This window comes from Artemia sp. Qi Xiang Cuo, chromosome 1, assembly GCF_049724085.1.
Source record: "Artemia sp. Qi Xiang Cuo chromosome 1, ASM4972408v1, whole genome shotgun sequence".
Lineage (NCBI taxonomy): Eukaryota > Metazoa > Arthropoda > Branchiopoda > Anostraca > Artemiidae > Artemia > Artemia sp. Qi Xiang Cuo.
The window spans coordinates 13751798-13772389 of record NC_142794.1 but is presented as its reverse complement, the minus strand read 5'-3'; the positions used below and the strand labels follow the sequence as shown (position 1 = coordinate 13772389).

At 34.0% G+C, this 20592-nt stretch overlaps 1 protein-coding gene across 1 annotated transcript in view; it reads right to left on the bottom strand.

Annotated features, from left to right (window-relative positions):
• The window catches only part of Tnpo (transportin 1), a 100577-nt gene that overhangs the window by 43802 nt on the left and 36183 nt on the right, over positions 1-20592 (bottom strand). The window contains exons 2-6 of the mRNA XM_089093640.1: positions 18633-18708; positions 15548-15804; positions 7492-7707; positions 5456-5758; positions 1659-1848 (exon numbers count right to left, since the gene is read on the bottom strand). Of these exons, the coding sequence (XP_088949766.1) occupies positions 1659-1848; positions 5456-5758; positions 7492-7707; positions 15548-15804; positions 18633-18708 (1042 nt within the window). The remainder of the gene's footprint in view (positions 1-1658; positions 1849-5455; positions 5759-7491; positions 7708-15547; positions 15805-18632; positions 18709-20592) is intronic.

Sequence of the window (20592 nt, the reverse complement as noted above, 5' to 3'; positions counted from 1 at the left end):
CGAAAATTTATTTATGGTACATAAATTAGAGACATATTAAAGATAAATAGTAAGCCAGTATCCAGTCTTTTTTAAGCTCATTTTCATCAACTCACCGACTGACCTTTTGTGCTTCTACTTTCGTCATTTGTATTTTTTTTTGTCACATAAATCTGTTAAATGAGGCCATTTTTCTACCACTTTCGAATGTTTACTTCCAGATTTTATCAGTATATGTATTACTGTGAATGTCCGAAATCTGGTTAATGTCGACATTCATCGGTGAATGTCCGAAATTTCTTTTTTTTCTGCTTGGATTCAATTAGCTTGGCGAATCAGCTTTTTCAGTCTTATGCAAGCTTTAATGATAAAATTAAAATACAAAAAAAAAAAAACAATAAAAAAAATCGCTTAGTATCAGAAATAGACAAAATCCAACCACATAACTCATAACCAAATATTTCAAAATAACCAAACTATTTAGCCAAATATTTCAAAACACGTTTTAAATTTTAAGTTACTATGAACTAGGATTCGTTCTTTACTAAGTTGCCCCCAAGGAGGCAGCCATAATTAATACGCGTATCTCAACGTTCAAAACTAAATTCATTCCAGCTAAAACAGAAACTCAGAGTAAATTAAAAAATTTATCTTAAAAATTAAACACTACACCAATATAAAACGTTAAATCTGATTTCTTTTTTATTGAAAACTATCAAATATCATACTAATATCAAAGTACTTGAGCATGTAAAGAATTCGAGATGATTTGTGTTACATTCTATTATCTTCTATTCTGTATTTCTATTATCTATATTTCATTCTATTGTTTCTTTATATTCATCATACCTATTATTAGAGAAACGAGAGTCAGATAGAACTTTACCTCTTTTCCGATCAAAAGAAGTTATTAGATTTTTTTCAGCTTTTGGAACGTTTAATAAATAGGGGTATGTAAACTCCAATCTGCTTTGGACCTTTCTTTATTCAACTTATATATAAAGGGGGCTCCTCTTTTTGTCAAATATATTCAAGGACTCTCGAGAAAAAAAAATCCTACTTTTGAGACATTTTTGAAAACTAGTTTTAATTTGTTTTATTTACTATTTTCGAATTTTTAGTCTTTAAGACAAAATTTGTCTTATCTAAGATTAGAATCTAAGTTAACACGGCCTCAGGGAACTACTATGCCCCTCTTCGTAATCGGGAAGATTCATAAGATTAATTCTAACCGTCACGACTGTGCCAGTAACCCAACAAATAGTGGAAGGAAAATAAAAAAGAAAGAAAGCCCAACTTACTAAAGTACTTTTTATGAATAGACTAATCATCTTTAGCGAGAATAGTGTTAGACATAAGAGACAACCAAGAGAATTAGATATAATCAATCTGGACTTAAGAACACGAGCCATCATAAATTGAAAGCAATAATAGACAAGTCCTATAGTGTATTATTTTGTGATAACTAAAGCTTAGTTATTACTCAAGGTAGTGTCTCTAACAACCCCTTTATTTTTCACCAAGAGAATTAACTATATTTCAATAGCCAACTTTAAAATATTCATTTTAAATTCCCCCCCCCCCCACACGGTATCGGTAATTTCCTCGTTGACATGCTGTATCACTTGCGCAATGTCTGGCTGATTCTCCTCCTGCTAAGATCAAGAAAATATTCTTACTTAAATTCCAATCTGACATGGATCCATCATCTGGTCCGTCATCTTCTTCACCATCATCAAAATCCCCACCATCGAAGTTGTCACTCCCGTCACTAATGCTATGTCTTATTTGATGCGTCCTGGATTTGTGAAAACGAGGTCGAATGTCCTCACTTCTGTCTGGTACCATTTCATCGTCTTCCACGTCTCCCTAAATAAAATAAAATACGTAGATTGATTTGATCAAGCATTATATTCAAGACAAAGGTCTGTTTTCTACATTTATCGCAGGAGGCAGAAATTGCAGAAGACGACAAACGTTCTTTGTCTTATACTTCTCCCCGTATAGAATCAAATAATTAAATTGTTGTGATCCAGCATTGCGTTCAAAACAAACGTCTGTCTATCTTATGACATACTCAAGCAGTCAAACAATGAAATAATTCTCATTGGTGACATGTCCCTCAAATTACCACAACTATAAGAAATCTATTGTTTTATATTCCACACTAAGTCAAATAAAACACTGTGTCAAGGTTGGGCAACAGACTCGCAGCTTGTCTCTATAAAAAAAAAAAAAAAAAAAAAAAAAAAAAAAAAAAAATCAGCAACTGAAATGTCGATTCGATTTGATTTAACTCTTTATACACGAGAAAAGGCACAGGAGGACCATATCCTTTTTTTGTAAATTAGAACTGTCTTATATTCACAAATTGGTGGACCCCTCTCTGTGCAACTGGCTGTCTTAAATACCACACTTCAGTCAAACAATTTAAATGACTATGTTGATCATGTTTCATTCCTCAAAATGGTGGGCTACTCTTTAGGCCGTTATCTGTTACCACATTCAGTCAAAAATTTAAAAAAATCTGTAACCAATAGAGGCGTCTTATCCTTCAGATAAGTTGGGTAGTCTTTAAGCATTAAGCCGTCTTGATTTGATTAAGCAGTATGTTTAAGAGAAATTTCTTTCTTATGTCCATTCTCAGTCAAACACTTGAAACTATTCTATTAGCATAGAGGTGACTTGTCCCTCAAATCTGTAATAATAACTATAACTATATAATAACACTAATATATATATATACATATATATATATATATATATATATACGTATACATATATATATATATATGTATATTATATATATATATATATATATATATATATATATATATATGTATATGTATATATATATATACGTATATATATATATATATATATATATATATATATATATATATATATATATATATATATATATATATATATATATATATATATATATATATATATATATATATATATATTTGCAGATAGGAGCTTGGAACCTCTACGGTAGGGTTCTCTGATACACTGAATCTAATAGTGTGATTTTCATTGAGCATCTAATGGTGTTATTTTGGTAGTGTTCCCCAAATTTTCTCAGGCTCGCAGCCTTTGATGAGTAACACTAAACTTAAATGAATATTATTAAATGAATATATATATATATATATATATATATATATATATATATATATATATATATATATATATATATATATATATATATATATATAATTACTGTATTATAACAGCTCTATAATGACTAAACTGTTATATATGCAATATCAAGTCAAATAACGGAAATGTTATAATAACGGGAAATAACGGATAATGACTAGAATTGAATCTTTTGATAATTCTGCTGATTTGTTTTTCCTAGGAAAGCTATCTGATGTGTTCAGAGCAACCCGTTTGTTTGATTTGATAAAGTGAAAAATTCTATTCCAATAAGGAGCCTTTCAAGACTATAAAAATAAAGATCGCTATTACAAGCCCAGGGGGTTGGGGCCCTTTCTTGTACACCCAACTAAGTACCAACGGTTTTACGTTTTCCTAATTTTCCAACTCTTTTTGCCTTCAAAATCTATGTTATTCCGAACCCCAAATGATCCCCCTCCCCTTCTGCTTTTTGTATCCCTTTATTTTTCATATTGGTCCCAATAGATTTAATTATAGCTATGGAGCAACAAACAGCAATAGCAACTAGTATTAATAAAGAAGCTTTTTAAGTAATTAAATAAAAAAACAAGTTTTTTTCAGCTGAAAGTAGGAGCGACAATAAAACAAAACGAACAGAAAATATTACGTATATGGGAGGGGGGGATTACCTCCTCTTTAACACGTTAATTTTTACGCTGAAGTATTTTAGTACTTATGAAAAGCTCTCCATTGCTCTAACTAAACAGCCCTTGTGTTTCAGGAGTCGTTCTTAAAAGAATTGGGACAAAATTCAAACTTTAACGTAAAAAGCAAGGCGTTGAGGAGGGGGCAACAGCCCTCATAACGCAATAATTTCTGTCTGTTTAAAGCTTTAATGTTACTACTTACTTTCAGTTGAAAAAACTTATTTTTTTAAAATTAAATTTCCGATCGTTTTTAAGTAATGCCAGGAAATCAGGCCCGACCTACACGGAGAAATCATCTCCCCACGGAAAAATCCACAAGAAAATTCAATCCCGGTGAAATTTTACCCCGGACCATTACCCTTAACATCTCCACGCGTAAAATTGAATCGGCAAAGAGAAAACAAGAAATATAAAAATTATTTTGTATAGGAATTCTGACAATTTCCCCAGCGTAAAATTTTCCCTGAAAAGTTCACTGCCGGGAAACTAATCTCCTGGAAGAGCCCTCCAGCGGAAAATTCGTCCCCCCAGCCTGAAGCTGTATGAATACTTCCCAATAACAAATACTATACGTAAAGAATGGGTAAACTTTATAACTTAAAGGCTTTTCCGCAGGGCTATGAGGGGTCATGTTATTTCCAAAGGCATAGTTATTGGGCCTTTCAACTATGCTGAACAAAATTACTATCTAATAATTTTGGGAAGAAGGGGCGTCTGAGGGGGCTACTAACCCTTCAATCTTTTTGGTCACTTAAAAAGGGCACTAGAAATTTTAATTTCTGTTCGATTGAGCTTCCTCCCAATATTCTAGGACCAATGGGTCGACGCGATCACCCCTTGAAAAAAAAAGAGAAATAAAAATGCATCCGTGATCTTTCCTACATAATTCCACATTTTTGCTAATAGGACTTTGAAACCTCTACTGTAGGTTTCTCTGATACGCCGAATCTGATGGTATGATTTAAGATTCTTTTACTTTCAGTCACAGAATTTCGTTTCCGACCTTTGCGAAATCGAACTAATTTTCCCAGGTTCGTAGCCTTTCGCAAGTAACACTAAATTCAATGAAACTTATATGCTTGGAATCGGTATAAAAGGCCGATTCTTTGGATATATCTATTGGCATCAAAATTCACTTTTTTTGAGTTTCAGTTACTATTGAGCTGCATCGCTCTTAACTTACAGTTCGTTACCCCGAAATGTTTGATGAAAGTTATCTCTCTTGTCTTCATCAATATAGCATCTAATAGAACTAGGTGATAAAAATAACTCAAAAAAGGTTAATTAAAGAAATTATTATTGTCAGTTTTACTGCATTTTAGAGTAGCAGTCACTTTTTTATGAATGAACTAACACCCTCTCACCAACCCATACCCACAAAAATCAACGATTTGTACAACATACCCCATCAGTTCCTATATTTCTAACACAGTCTGTCTATTTTAATTTGCAATTTGATCCAATAGATCTTATGATAGCTATGAAAAAAAATATTAACATCCACACAAACATCTACAAAAACTTCAACGATTTATACAACACACCCCATTAGTCCCTACTTTTCTCAAACAGTCCTTCGATTTCGTATTACATAATCGTAAATAATATTTTTTATTACAAGCAATAAAAGTTATCCCTCTTACCTTCAGCAATATAACATCTAATTCTGAATATCTCATCCCCTTTATGAGCACCGGTATAAGTCGGGGTAAAAATGGTCCCAGTACATCTCGACACACTTGTTGTTCAGCCAAACTTAGCCAGAATTCACAAGCTTCTAATGCAACTATATCATTCTGGTCTTGAGTTCGCAAAAGCATGTATTCAATAATATTGTTCATATGCGGTGAGAGCCTATCTAATCGTACTTCGAGGAGCATCACTAATGCTCGACATACATTTTTTCGAACATCTGGGTCGTCGTCCACTGCCACAAGAAAAAGTCCCTGCAAAACAAATGTCTTTTATTCTTATTAACCAAAGACTTTTTTCATTAATATAAAAAAAAAGTCCAAACATTTCGGCATTACGTTCGGAAGCCTTTACCAACAGAAAAAAAATAAACTAAACTAAATTAAACAAACAACACGAAAAAAGGAAAAAATAAAACAAAAATACAAACCACGAAAATGTCAATTATGAAATTGTTCACCATGCAATAGCACCAAAACCAATATAGGCACGTCAAATGTCTCTTACACTAGTCTCATTAAAAATAAACTACTGCTACTACTAACAACTCACTGCAGCACCAAGCCACCAGAGGCCAGCACAGCTACGTAAGCTCCTCCTCCATCCCAATCTATTCAAAGCCTCCCTCTTTACACCCTCACAGGAAGTTCACATTTCCTTTAAATATTTCTTTATGACATCCTCCCAAGCGCGAACAACCTGCATTTCGTTTAGCCCTAGAGGGGTTGGCCGAAAAGGACAATTTTTGGCAATCTGCCATCCTTCATCCACAAAACATGCCCTAGCCATCTCAACCTTTCTCTTATTGTAGCCCTAAAAAGAGGGACTGAACCTCACTTGTCGTACAGCCAACTGTTTGAAATACGGTCAGTCAGCCGGGTATCCAAACAATCCTTAAGCAATTTATCTGGAAAACATCAAGCAAATCTTCCTCCGTTTTTCAGAGCGTCCATGCTTTAGAGCCATATTTGACCACTGTCATCACTGTAGCTTCCAATATTCTAATCTTGGTTCGCAGACTTATCTTCCTGTTCTTCCAAAAATTTTTTTTACAATGAAATAGCACCCTGAGTATTGGCTATTCTACTTTTAACATCTTCACTGCTCTCACCGTATTTACTAATAATACTACCAAGTGAAGCTATCCACCTGAACAATCTTTTCGTAACCCAACGTCACCTTTTCATCTTCACTTATTCCTAGCCTTAGCGACTTAGTGTTCTTAATATTAATTTTCAAACCTATTCTAGCACCCTGAATTCGTAAAGCCTCTAGAAGGTAACGTACGGAAGCCTTTATCAATGAAAACAAATAACTGAACTAAAAACAAAAATAATAAACACCCCCCCCCCATCCTCTTTGAAAATTGAACCTGTTTCCAGCTATGAAAACCAGCGCTGTGGAGTCGGAGAATTAGTAAATATTTGCTGAATGGAGTCGGACTTGGAGTCGGTAAGTTGAAAATGTTTGGATTCAGAGTCGGTTATAACTTATGAAATCTATTTAAATGAAAATTTAAAAAAAGATAGTGGAGTCGGTATATTCAAAATGTTTGGAGTCACAGTTGATTAGAACTTAACCGACTCCACAGCCCTGATGCAAACTATCAATAGATATAGAACTTTGGATTATCCCTTTTGAGCCACCTTATTTAACGGAATATCCTTCCCTTTTTTGTCATTCCCTCAGCCCTATACTCGGCCAAGCAGCATCACTTGTTCCCATTCTTCAGCCGACTGTCTCGGGATACATGAGATATGAAATAAATTTCTTTCCGCTTTTACCTAATGTTATAATGCTAAAATATCAGCATATTTATGTCATTTGTTTTTTTTTAAACAATTTGTGATTTAATATTATTATTTTTTTTCACTAACTTCATACATTTTAGTACTACGATGTAAAAAACTACAAGTTCTGGCATTTGGCGTGTTTTGTGTTTTTTTTTTTAATATTTGACTAAAAAAATAAACAAAGAAAACCATACCTCAATAAACGTATCAATATTAACCATAAGTGCTTGAGATCTTGATAAGATGAACTGGTTGATACAGGATATGGAGTGGGACCTGATCTTAGGGGAAGCATGCCTAAAAAACTGAAGGAATTTCGGTATGAGATAATTCAGGGGCCTATTAACTGCGTCTGAGTCCATTATGTCACAGGAATCTTCACATATTTTCTGCAATGCTCCAAAAGTTCCCTACGAAAAAAAAATTTGACTTGATCAGCTGAAATAAAATTTTTTTATGAAAAACTGAACAAAAGTAAGAAACGAGAATTAGTCGCACTTGTGTTCTGAATTTACCGGAATTAACTTCTAAGAGAAGTCTTGTTTAGTGTAGACTCCCTAGAAAATTTCAAGATATTCTTAGTGGAAATATAATTGTTGTCAGAATAATCGATTCAAATTTTGTTGTTTTTTTTATCGCTTGGCGGAGCTTTCTGAGGGTTTAGCTGTATGCTTCTGCATTAATAGCGGTTCCTCGTTGCATGAAGTCGACCAAAAAAACACCATGCCTTTTTTCAAACAACGACGCCATGATTTTGTGCTGGGAGAGAGGATGTTCGGCCTTCAAGTTTTCAGGGGAGTGTGTGTGTTTCCATTCCGTGTTCTGTTGCCTCGATTTGGGCGTGATATGCGAAACCCATGCTTCGTCTCCAGCTAAACCGGTTGCAACCTCAGTGGCAACCATTACACTGATGACGACGACGTAAAAACGGAAGTGAACTCTTTGTTATTGGAAGTCGGCGAAAAGTTTTTATGAAGATGTTACTTTAAAATCAGTTGAGGCGCATGATAAGTGTTTGAAAATACTTGGCAACTATGCCAAAAATTGGATAAAGTATCTACTTTCTGAAAATAAATTTACTTTTTTTAAATAATCTTTTGTTGTGTACTTATGTTCAAACGGACCTTACTTAAAAACACCTCTCGTATATATATATATATATATATATATATATATATATATATATATATATATATATATATATATATATATTATATATATATATATATATATACATATATATACATATATATATATCTTATTTTGTATTTTAAACTAATTATATAAAACTTAAATTATTGTTTCTTAAATTAAATTGTATACATCAGCTAACTTTTATATTGTATTATATTTCAAACCAATTACTTTAATTTATCATATTATATTTAAATTACTTTTTGGAAACCCAATTGATGTTCTTTAGTCAGAATCATCCACAAGTTATTATATTTTAAAAGAATATCATATTTTATTGCCTCAGTTTTACTTTTACTTTACTTTTTTTTCCATTTCTTGTTCAGTTCTTTGTCGTTTGTCTGAGCTGAAGGCAACTAACTATATAGGCAGATTGCCACTCAATTAATCCGATGAAAGCTCTGATCTCTCTAGGGCTAATCTAGTTGCCAATACTAAGAAACTGAAGTCTAAAAATAGATTATTCATCAAAATCAGTTGATTTCCCTGTTCAGGTGGTCCTCACTTAGAAAAAAGAAGAAGCCCTGAAATAAATGGCCATGCAGTTGCCTGCGTATGATTATAGGATTGCCAGCTAAAATCTGGTTCTTGATCTTCGATTATCAATAAAAACGAAAATTTTACAGTAGCCTAATATCGCCAATAAAAAGGACACAAATCAAGAACGAAAATCCTTCCCCATAATTGACAAATTTCCTTACCAGACTGAAAGGTTTTCTTTACACTAATAAATTATTTCTGTGTGTCGGAACTTTATATTATTTACTGAATTTAAAGGTCTAGATAAGTAATTTCACTAATGCAAAATTACGCATAAGAGTATAGAAAATCCAAACTTTGTCTTGATGAGATAAGTTTTTTTTTGCATTCCATCAAAATTCGAATTTTTATAAGCTTTCTTGCAGTACATTTTGATGGTGTTGTTTGATGTTGAAGGCTTCAGTCCTCCATACCCTCTCCTCCAGTCTGGTGTTTTTCACGACTTAAAGTATTATCGCCATTGAAATGGCTTACTTTGCATGACACCAAATACTCCCCCCCATCTCCCACTCACATTCCATAACTAAATTCATGGTAGTTCTCCTGATTCGGTTATAGTAAATAACCATCAAGTTGTTGCAATAAAAATCAACGATTAGTTATGACCTGGCCATCAAAAAATAAAAACGGCAAGGCAAGTTGTTTCGTAGATCTCCTCAATCGAAAAAAAAAAAAAAATGTTGAGTATACTGAGTTAATAAAACTCTTAGCGAAAAGAAATCAAAAACAATATTTTTAACAATCGCTCTTTACTTTTAGTTGCTAGACTTTTGCACAAAAAAAAGGCGAAAGCATTTTCCTCTGTAATATATATTCATTTTGTTCTCACAGATGAGCTACCTATCTTCTGTATTCATTTCATATATTACCAAAATATACAAAATATTCACTTTGTGACAACGGAATGGTTAAAGCCTCGTCCTGGAACAACCGGTGCCGAGGTTCAATTCCTCCTGTCGCAAGGAAAGAATAAACCAAAATACATACTTACAATTTTTTTGGGCTAAAATATCGAAAATAGTGAGAAATTTAAAGAGAAAAACAGAAGGGAATATTTGCGTCTGGGTATGTAGGCTGCATTTAACTCTAAGATTTTGCTTGGTATATTAAACAACATCAATTAATACAACATAAGTGATTAGCCCAGAAATTTACCTAAATGCGTGATTTAACTAAGTTGATCCTCTTGAATTTCCATTAAATTATGTTTAGTGATGTATAATTACTCATCAGCTATTATGCAGAAGGGGCGGTGGGTCATCGTTTGGGTGAGGGGGGGGGGGGAAGTAGTATATGCCAAAAAGAGCACATTTTAATAATTTCAATTATTAATTTTTCTTTCTGTCGCAGGGAATTTTAATATATATACGTACTTCAGCTTCACTCATACCTACTTCTGTACTTAATTTTTCTTAGTTTGCATATTATTTTTTTCAAAACATAGAAAATTGCGGTTAATTAGAAAAAGGTAGATAATGTTTGCGTGTAATTGTTACACTCGTGTAGGCTTTGCCATAGGGCAGGGCCGAGGGGATTCATACCTGCAGAGGTCTAAGAAACTAAGATTCCGAGTATTGAACGGTATTACGCTTTTTTTAATATTGTAACTAGTACCAGTGGTGCCAATTAGGGGGGAGGGGGGAGTTGCCTCCTGGATTTACCATTATCCCTTGATTTCAAAAATACTTTTTATTTGGTATTTTCATTATTACAGAATGAAAAAACAAAATTACCCACTCCCTAGATTTGGTATAAGTCTAGAATTGGGGCTGTTGAGAAGGAAGCAAATATATATAAAAAAAAACCTACTTTATTATGTATAGAATAATTGTTGTTAACATATTTTGACTGCAGCCCCACTATACCTTACCCAGAGTTACCCACAGTCATAATTCTTTAGGAATAACCTCTGAAGCACCCGGCTTATTTAATTGGAATAAGAAGCTTTTTTAAAGTACTAAAAAACTTTAGCGAAAAAGTGAGAAATTGAAGAGGCGATAGTCACCCTAAAACACGGAACAATTTATACTCATTTTGAATTTTAACCCTGCTCATTAATTTCAGTTCAAAATTTGTTTTTTTTCTTTTTTAGAAATATAAAAAAAATGCAATGTATTTACTCTATAATCAGAAACATGAAAATCAGAAATTCATTTTTTCTGTGATTCAGGGGTTTGTGAATTAAATTTTTTTTTAACTTTTAACGTAAAGAGCGTGGTATTGACTAAGGGGAGAACCCCATCATATGCTTAAAAAAAAACAATAAAAAAAAACAAGCGATACGGCTCAATAGTAATCGAAACTTTTAAAAACGGAACTTTGATGTCAATAAATGTAGCAAAAGAATGGGCTTATAATGCTGATTCTAAATATATGAATTTTATTAAGTTTAGTATTACTCTTCACAGGCTACTAGCCAGATAAAATTTACCTGATTTTCTACAGAAGGTGGGAAACATCTCCTAAAAGTTAAAAAAAATTCATGAGGATCACACCGTCAAATTTAGCGTATCAGAAAAATCTATAACATAGGTTTCAAGCTCCTATCTACAAAAATCCGCAACTGTGTATTTTTTGCCAGAAGAAAAATATACGAATATAGAAGTTCGTTACGTAAGTTAATTTGTAAATTACGTCAGAACCAAATTTAGAGACAGCCATTTAGCAAAAGAAAAGTAAATTTTTTATGAAAATTTTGTTTATTTATTCAATGCCGGCGAGCCAAAATAAAAGCTGCATTAACTAAAAAACGATCAGAAATTAAATAAAAAAACAAGTTTTTTAAACTGAAAGTAAGGAGCGACATTAAAACTTAAAACAAACAGAAATTATTCCGTACATGAAAGGGGTTGTGCCCTCCTCAACGCCTCGCTCTTTACGCTAAAGTTTTTATTGTTTAAAAAAAGAGTTGTGAGAAAGTTAAACTTTAGCGTGAAGAGCGAGGCGTTGAGGAGGGCACAGCCCCTTTCATATACGGAATAATTTCTGTTCGTTTTAAGTTTTAATGTCGCTCCTTACTTTCAGTTTAAAAAACTTGTTTTTTTTTATTTGAATCAAGAAAAGACGGGAACTTTTCTTCGTAATTTATATATGTTACCGTGAATGTCCAAAATCTGGTTAATGTCGACATTTACTGGTAAATGTTCGAAATTCATTTTTCTCTTTTTTGATTCAATTAGTTTTGTGAGTCAGTGTTTTCAGTCTTATGCAAGCTATGATGGTAAAAGTTAAAGTTATGTTAGGTTAGATTATGTTAGTTTAGGTAGGTCAGGTTAGATTAAATTTGGTTCTAAACATCAGAAATGGTTTAAAAACCTTACCTATGCTAGCCTAACCTAACCTAAGCTAGCCTAATCCAACCTAACCAAACCTAATTTATTCTAACCTAGCCTGTCATCATCAAACCTTGCATTAAATTGAAAAAGTTGACTGGCAACGTTGACTAAATCCAAGGAGAAAAAAAAAGGTATTTCGGACATTCACTAGTGAATGTCGACATTCACTAATTCGCGGACGTTTTACGGTAACATATGCAAGCTTCTTCATATATAGCCTTATGAGTCATGTTATATAGCCTTCATGAGCCTTATGAGTCATGTTGCACTATTCATGGTGAAAATCAACCTGGCTCTTAAATTTGTGCATACACAGTTGCAGATTTTTGCAGATATGAGCTTGAAACCTATGATATAGGGTTTTCTGATACGCTGAATCTGACGGTGTGATTTTCATTAAAATTTTTTCACTTTTAGGGGATGTTTCCCCCCTCTTTAAAAAATCAGGTAAATTTTCTCAGGCTCGTAGCCTTTGATGAGTAATACTAAACTTAATAAAATTCATATATTTAGAATCAGCATAATAAGCCCATTCTTTTGATACATTTATTGACATCAAAGTTCCGTTTTTAAAAGTTTTGATTACTATTGATCCGTATCGCTTGTTTTTTTTATTGTTTTTTTTAAGTATATGATGGGGTTCTCCCCTAATTCAAGACCAAGCTCTTTATTTTAAAAGTTAACAACATATTTAGTTTACAAACCCCTGAATCACAAAGGCCGTTTAGTGAGAATAGATAGTTCCTTTGAAAGCACTAAAAAAAAACTATATCGTAAAGAGTGAAGTATTGAATTGGGGGAGAACCCCCTCATATACGTAATAATTTATGTTCATTTTAAGTTCTAATGTTGCTTCTTACTTTCAGTTGAAAAAACTGGTTTTTTTTAATTTAATTTCTCATCGTTTTTTAAATAATGCTTGGAAATCTAGCGCCCCCTTCAGATAAATATCCCTTACCCCAAAGAAACATCCTCCACACAAAGATTCTCCCAAGCCTCGCCCTCCTCCAGCCCCCCGCCACTCTAAAAAAAGCGTTCCTGAAATGGGCTGTATAAGTTCAAAGCCACAATACAAAATATAAACAATGGGCAAATTTCATAAATTTCAGCACTTACCAGGGGACCTGTGGGGGATTAAGTCATCGTAAAAGACATATTTATTAGATTTTCGACTATGCTAAACAAAATGGCTATCTCAAAATTTTAATTGGGTGACTTTGAGAAAATAATGAGCGTGGGAGGGGGCCTAGTTGCCCTCCATTTTTTTTGGTTACATTAAAGGGCACTAGAACTTTTAATTTCCGTTCCAATGAGCCCTCTTACGATATTCTAGGACCACTGGGTCAATACGATTACCCCTGGAAAAAAAACAAAAAAAAATAAATAAACACGCACCTTTCACACGCGTGATCTTTCTTCTGGCAAAAAATGCAAAATTCCATATTTTTGTAAATAGGAGCTTGAAACCTCTACAGTAGGGTTCTCTGATACGCTGAATATGATGGTGAAGATTCTATAATTCCATTAAGATTCTATAAATTTTAGGGGGTCTTTCCCCCTTTTTTCGAAAATGAGCCATTTTCTCAGGCGCGTAACTTTTGATTGGTAATATTAAACTTGATGAAACTTATATATTTGAAATCAGAATTAAAATCTGATTCTTTTGATGTATCTATTGGTACCAAAATTCCGTTTTTAAGAGTTTCGGTTACCATTGAGCCGGGTCGCTCCTTACTTACAGTTCGTTACCACGAACTGTTTGATATATGAGATGATTGGAAGATATAATAGTCCTACCCGCCTCTTCTTACCATTCTTATTTCCTCTCTGTTCCTTATTATTCTTTCCTTTATTATCTTTCTCCCTATTTTCTTCCCCTGCAAGACAATTGGAAAAGATAATGCCTGTAAATGTGAATCGCTTCAAATCTACGATACATTATGGTTCCAGCCATGGGCACCCGTAAGCTGGATTTCAGAGGGGGGGCTTACCTAGTCTAATCGGAACTTCCAATGCTGTATAATAGAAATCTCAAAACAAAATATATGGCAGCATCATTCAGCCAGGGCCCCCACCTCAACCCCCCCCCCATATGGGCGCCCATGGTTCCAGCGATAGCTAAAACTTAGTAAAGTAGGATAAAAGTTCATTTTCATGAAAATCCCGTACCTCATCCCCTAAATACGGCCTTATTCAAAGCATAAAGAACTATATGCCAAAAATAGTTTTCAGAACCAAAAATAAAACGATGTATGGTGGAGCAAAACGGCTAAAAAGAGAAATAATTCCTGCATCCAAAAGCTACAGATTTTTAGGCCCTAGGCACATGAAAATTGCTATATGAAATTTTTTCATCATGCCCACAGATTTGTGACACTAGCCATGTCAAAAATGCCCAATATGCCATAGTTTCACGTCATAGCTACAAAAAATGTCAGTCTCAAAGCATAATGAAATGAATCACTTTTTGGAACAAAAACTAGCTGTATTATTATTATTTATTTCTAGCCCACACTATACAGAGGTACAATGTGTGGAGTATCACGAAGAAAAACACATAAAATTTAAAAGAAACTAAAACAAAAGAGAAATAACATAAAAGAAGGGGAAACAGAAGAAAAAAAACTCATAACTTGCAGAATCTAATAAGCAGTAACATACATGAACATGGACACAAGCTGTCATTATTGTTATCATTATTTAATTTTTACTCACTCTTTACGACACTAAAAAATGTGGAGTGACCAAAGAGAGAAAAACAAACAAACAAATTAAGGAAAAATAACTTACGACTAAAAAAACCTGATAAGGTGATGATGCGGAGAAAAACGGATACAAGCGGTATTTGAAATTTTTCTGTGAAGTATAAGGTGTGAAGTATAAGGTCTGAAGTATAAGGTGGAACAAGCGGGTTTTAGACTCATTTACGTTGCCCAGATTATTTACTCAATAAATCCTCAATTTTTAGGTTTTTTTTATTTTCCCCTCCTCCCAAGAAAGAATACTTCCATCCCTGCATGTAGGCTGTGAGGCACCAGCCATATCATGGTTTCCCAATATAACAGTTTCCAATGACGGCTACAAAAGAAAGTCATAGTTTAAAGGAAAATTAAAGGAAAAAAGAAGAAACTGAAACAAGATGAGGAATAAAATAAAGAAGTGAAACTAAAATTCAACTTACTTCACAAACATTATAATCAGTTGAGTCCAGTAAATTACTTAAAGTTGGCAACAATTCTGGCCAGCTTGAGAGTTCGCCTCTTGATGCTATTGTTGTTATAAGGATTCCCACAGTAGCTCGTATTAGAGGAGATGGATCCCCTATGGCTTGTAGGCATTCGCTCTTGATAAATTCCCTTACTTCATTAGGGAATCGGTGGTAATGCGATCGAACATTGTTTTTCAAAATAAGACCACTTAAGGAACGAGTCGGTTCATCTACAAAAGGTACAAGTTCAAATGCTTGGTTATAACTGTAACAACAAAACAGTAAACAATAAAAGTATCTTTTGGTATTTGTATGATATATCCCCCCCCCCACATTGAAGTTGCTCATTCATTGAAACATTGTAGAACCGGTTTATTTCGTTAGTTTCTTTCAGCTTAGCGTGAGACAAAGAGAAGTGAAAGAATAGATGGAAAATAGATGATTTGGGCTATATATTTGCACATTAGGGGGGGGGGGGGAGGAGGGGTAAACAGTGTGAAGTTAGAAAAAAAATCTTACTTCATAATATGCAGAATAATTGTACCTAACACATTAGGCATGCAGACCCACTATACTTTAGATTTTAAGTTTAATCCGATTCTATTGAAATTTCAAGTTTAGTCAGAAAATGGAAAGGATCACTCCCTTTATTTATACCTAAAAAAAACACTTACTTAAACAAGGATACACAATTAATCACTGTTTTTTTTCCAATTTTTTTTTTTTTAACTTTTTTCAAGAACAGGTGACGACAGCAATATAGCCATTCAAGCCATAAAAAAAAAAAATAAAAATAAATAAATAAAAAAATCTACTAGTTACCAGAAGTAGAACAGAAAACAGATATTCGGTGTCTTTTAGTCAACTGCCCGAACTAAGGTGGCTGTTTGTGTGGGCCTACTTAGCTGGTTAAGCTGTCATTAGGGTATGTTGAGGTGAACAGCTGATCACTCAGTTTTTGAGAAACCTTGCCAGTTGACATTGCGCCAGTCTTTTTCTCAGCATTTAACAAATAAAGTTTTTTCATCAACAAGGTCAATAAGTAAGGTTACAAGTAAGATTATTTTTATAATTTTCTTTTAGTATATTTTTTATATATTTATGCATATATTTCATATATTTATAAATATTGAAGATTTATATATGTATATACTGTATAAATGAAAATTAAATATTATAACATGTATTTACTTTTATACATTACGTATTTAGTATGTATTTTAGATTATTTTATACTTTTATTTTAGACCTTATTTTAATTAGTAATATGAACAAGTAAGGTGCAATCAAGAAGTAAGGTTATTTTTATTCTTATCTTTTTTATGTGAATTTTTCCTAAGTCATTTTGGGGAAATGTTTGTGAGTGATTGCGGCTTCGCGGATGATATCACTTTGGTATGCACCTCTGCAGCTGAACTCGAGGAAGCCCTCGCCACTCTGTCGGAAAAAGCATCTAAAGAGGGCCTGAAAATCAGCTAGCAAAAGACTGAGATAATGATCATTGACCCGGCAGACAAAACCTCGAGCTCACCTGCATTCAGCATATTAGGACATACCATGAAGTTGTGAAATCGTCCATGTATCTTGGCTCTGTCATCACGGACAGCAGATCTATCGAAGCTGAAACTCAGTCCCATATCGCGAAAGCCACCTCAATCATGGCCCGACTTTGTCGCTCTGTCTGGTCGAAGCCCGGCATTACCCGCAGAACAAAGATGCGCATTTACAACACCACTGAAAACCAAGTTCTTCTCTACGGTGCTGAGACCTGGCCAGCTGCCGATTCGGTCCGTGCCTTAAACCAAGTTTTTCAGACGAATCAAAGCGATTAAACGGCATGACTTCGATTCCAACGCCCAACTACTGTCAATTACAAACCAGACACCTAAAACACGTCACCTCGCTGCACGAACTCTTCAGTGGTTCGGCCACCTAGCCTGCATGCCAGCAGAAACCCCAGCCAGAATTGCCTTTAGTTTTATCTCTCAACTCACGTCTGGAAGCCTCCGCGTAGAAGGTCTCGTTCTAGATGGAAGGACAGCCTTAGTCACTTCCTATCATTGATCAGTAGTACCCGCGACGAAGCTGTCATGCTAGCACAGGACTGGAGGCGACGAGTAGCTTCTCTCTCTACGCTGAACCACCAACAGGAGCAATGAGTCAAGACAAGTTAATTGTTTTGTATTTATCCCCTAGCTCAAGTCTTTGATACTAGTGCAAACTCAATCTAAACAAGTTTGATGTTTAACAAGTTTTATTCTTGTATTCTTGATCATTCTAGATGTTTGGTTCATTTAAAATTGTTTTTTTTAGTTTTCATTTAACTTTAAGGTTAGTACATTTACTTCAACTTCCACAAGTTATACCAATCAATCAATTCAATCACAACCAGTCAATAAATCCTAAATAGTTTGGTCACATTGTGTGACCAAGCAAATAGTTTACAATAACTAAATAAATTAGCTCAAAATGGATAAGATGGGGTGAACCTTTAAGGTATCATATCCCCATAAATGCCATAGACAATGTTGAATTTATGTTTTATGTTAAGAAAGTTTGCAAATGCACGATTATGGTAGTTTAGCCATGGTGGATGATAGAACAGTGGCAAATTACTGTTAATATTGGAGGAAAATTAACTTATGTTCAGGCACCGACTTGCTGAAAGTTAAAGCAATAATTTTATTTGCATAATAAATGGAAACTAAGATGTAATTTTCCTTTTCTATTTAAAAAAAAAGGAAGAATGCATTTTTTTTTATTTGAATGTTAGGAAAATCTATAGTTTTCCCCATTTTGATTAATTGCCGGAATGAGCAGTATTACAATGCATTAAAAGAATAAAACAAAAGATAATTCAATAAGGGTTGAACAGAAGTAGACAAAACCAAAACGATACATAAAACTAATCCAAGTTTAAATAAGAACCAAAAACAATTAAAGGAATTAAGCTTATTGCAAGAAACAATCAAGGCTGAATTTCAAAATCGTTCTCTTTTGAAAAGTAGCATGTGATTCAAAACTGCAATCTTAAAAAAAAAAAAAAAAAAAAAATTACCTTCAGTTTTAAACTTTGTCAGAACAAAAATTAAGTAATTATTGAAGTCTGGATACTTGTTGAGTTCTTCAAGTTTCTGAAAAAAAAATTGCAATGCTTAAGATAAAAAATTAGTTTGGGGTGAGGGTAGGGGCAGCAATCCTGTGCTTTTGCTTATCCTTCCAGTTCACCTTCCCATGATTTCTCCAGATACCCATTTAGAGCTGGGTCAACCTTGGCTGAGCTTAAAGAGTCACACCACTGACCTTCATTCACAACCAAATAAGGGGCAATGCCATGACTCAAACTTCTGTCTTTATAGACAAAGGCCTTCAAGTCTAACATGCTAACCACTTCATATCAAAATTGGATTTAAAGTATCAATAAATCCAGAAGATATGACAGGCCTTTTCCACTGCCAGTCTAGATCACACAAATACTGCACCACTAGCAATATAACATTGTGGATACATACAGAAAATCGTTTACACCAGAAAAACCGTTAAATTATAACAAAAAAAAAAAAAAAAAAATAATACATTATTTTAACAGTGCTAATGTAGAAATTATTTTTACTTTCAATGCATGAATAAATGTTTAAGATCTAAGAGTTGACATCAAAACATGTTTTGATGTCAAAATGTGGAGCAATTTCCGTGCCGTGTACTGCTGTGTGTGATTGTCATTATTGGGTTTGTTTTAAAACACATCAGCTATGTTGTAGTAGGGGAAAGATACGGAAAAAAATGGTCGAACCAGGAAAAAATTGGTATAGAAATTATTTTTGCACCACTGTGTTCAGAAAAGAGAGCTCTACAACATATCAAAAATCTAAATCCATCCTGTTGCGAAATTCCATTTTTTTCACGTTTTTTGCGAAAATATTTAGTGTATTTCCAGACTCAGAGAACCAAGAACCGCGGAAAGAAGAGTATTTTAATTATCGTTTTCCTTTTAAGATAAGACTGTTTTTGTGATCTTCCATCCGAAAAAAACATCAAGTATACTTCATCAAGTCTTTTTTATGTTTTGTTTTTGTTTTTTTATGAAGCAAAAAAACATTAAAAAAAAAAAGAAAAAAATAATTAAAAAAAAAAATAAATCAAGCGACACACGATCACAGGGATTTTTCGAAGAGGAGCACGAATTTTCGGTTCATTTTTCCCCATCTGAACAAATAGCCTACCGGCGTTCCGAATCCATTTCTTTTCCTACCGAGCTTTATTGGTGACGACATTTTCAACCAGCTGGAAAGTCTCTTCTGATATTCACTTTCTGTTACACCATGCTTTGATCTTACATTCTTTTCAAAGCTGCTTCATTCTGCTGAGCCTTGTAGAGCCACCTATCTGCAAAAAAATTCCTCAGATGGAAAGTATTTTGGAGTCCGAGCAGAGATTTAACACAGGTGCGTTTTTGTTTGTTTTTCTTGCCGATGCTTTTGTAACGTAACTACTACGAAGCGGAGAGGAATCGGAGGAAGGAAATATAGAAAGGAAAGAAGACCCTACGCTCGTCCTACTTGTCTTTTCTGACACATATTTTATCAGCGCCATCTGTCTGAAGAAAACTTAAGTACAGCAAACAAGTCGCTAGAGTGCAGCACGGTCGACGCCGCTAGGCGGAACGAAAAAGCTATTTCTCTGGTGGAAGCAAGAGTACTATTGACTATCGCCGGTCCCTTTCGTGAATGTGACTGTCAGATTTCCCTGGTCAAGAATCATTAAAGCACCCATGATACTCGACGCCGGCCCTCAATAAGATTGACAGTTCATTTATTTTAGTAACCTATCTGAACTGGGGAGGGTTTAGCTACAGATTTTTCGGTTCAGAATCAGGGTTTTTGTTGTAACATTCACCGACAGCTCTACTTATTCCCATACTTATATTCACTTATTACTTATACTACTTATACTTATGCTACTTATACTCACTTATTCCCAGTTCTCTTTTTTAGATGGCGGAGACCGCAGTTTTATGT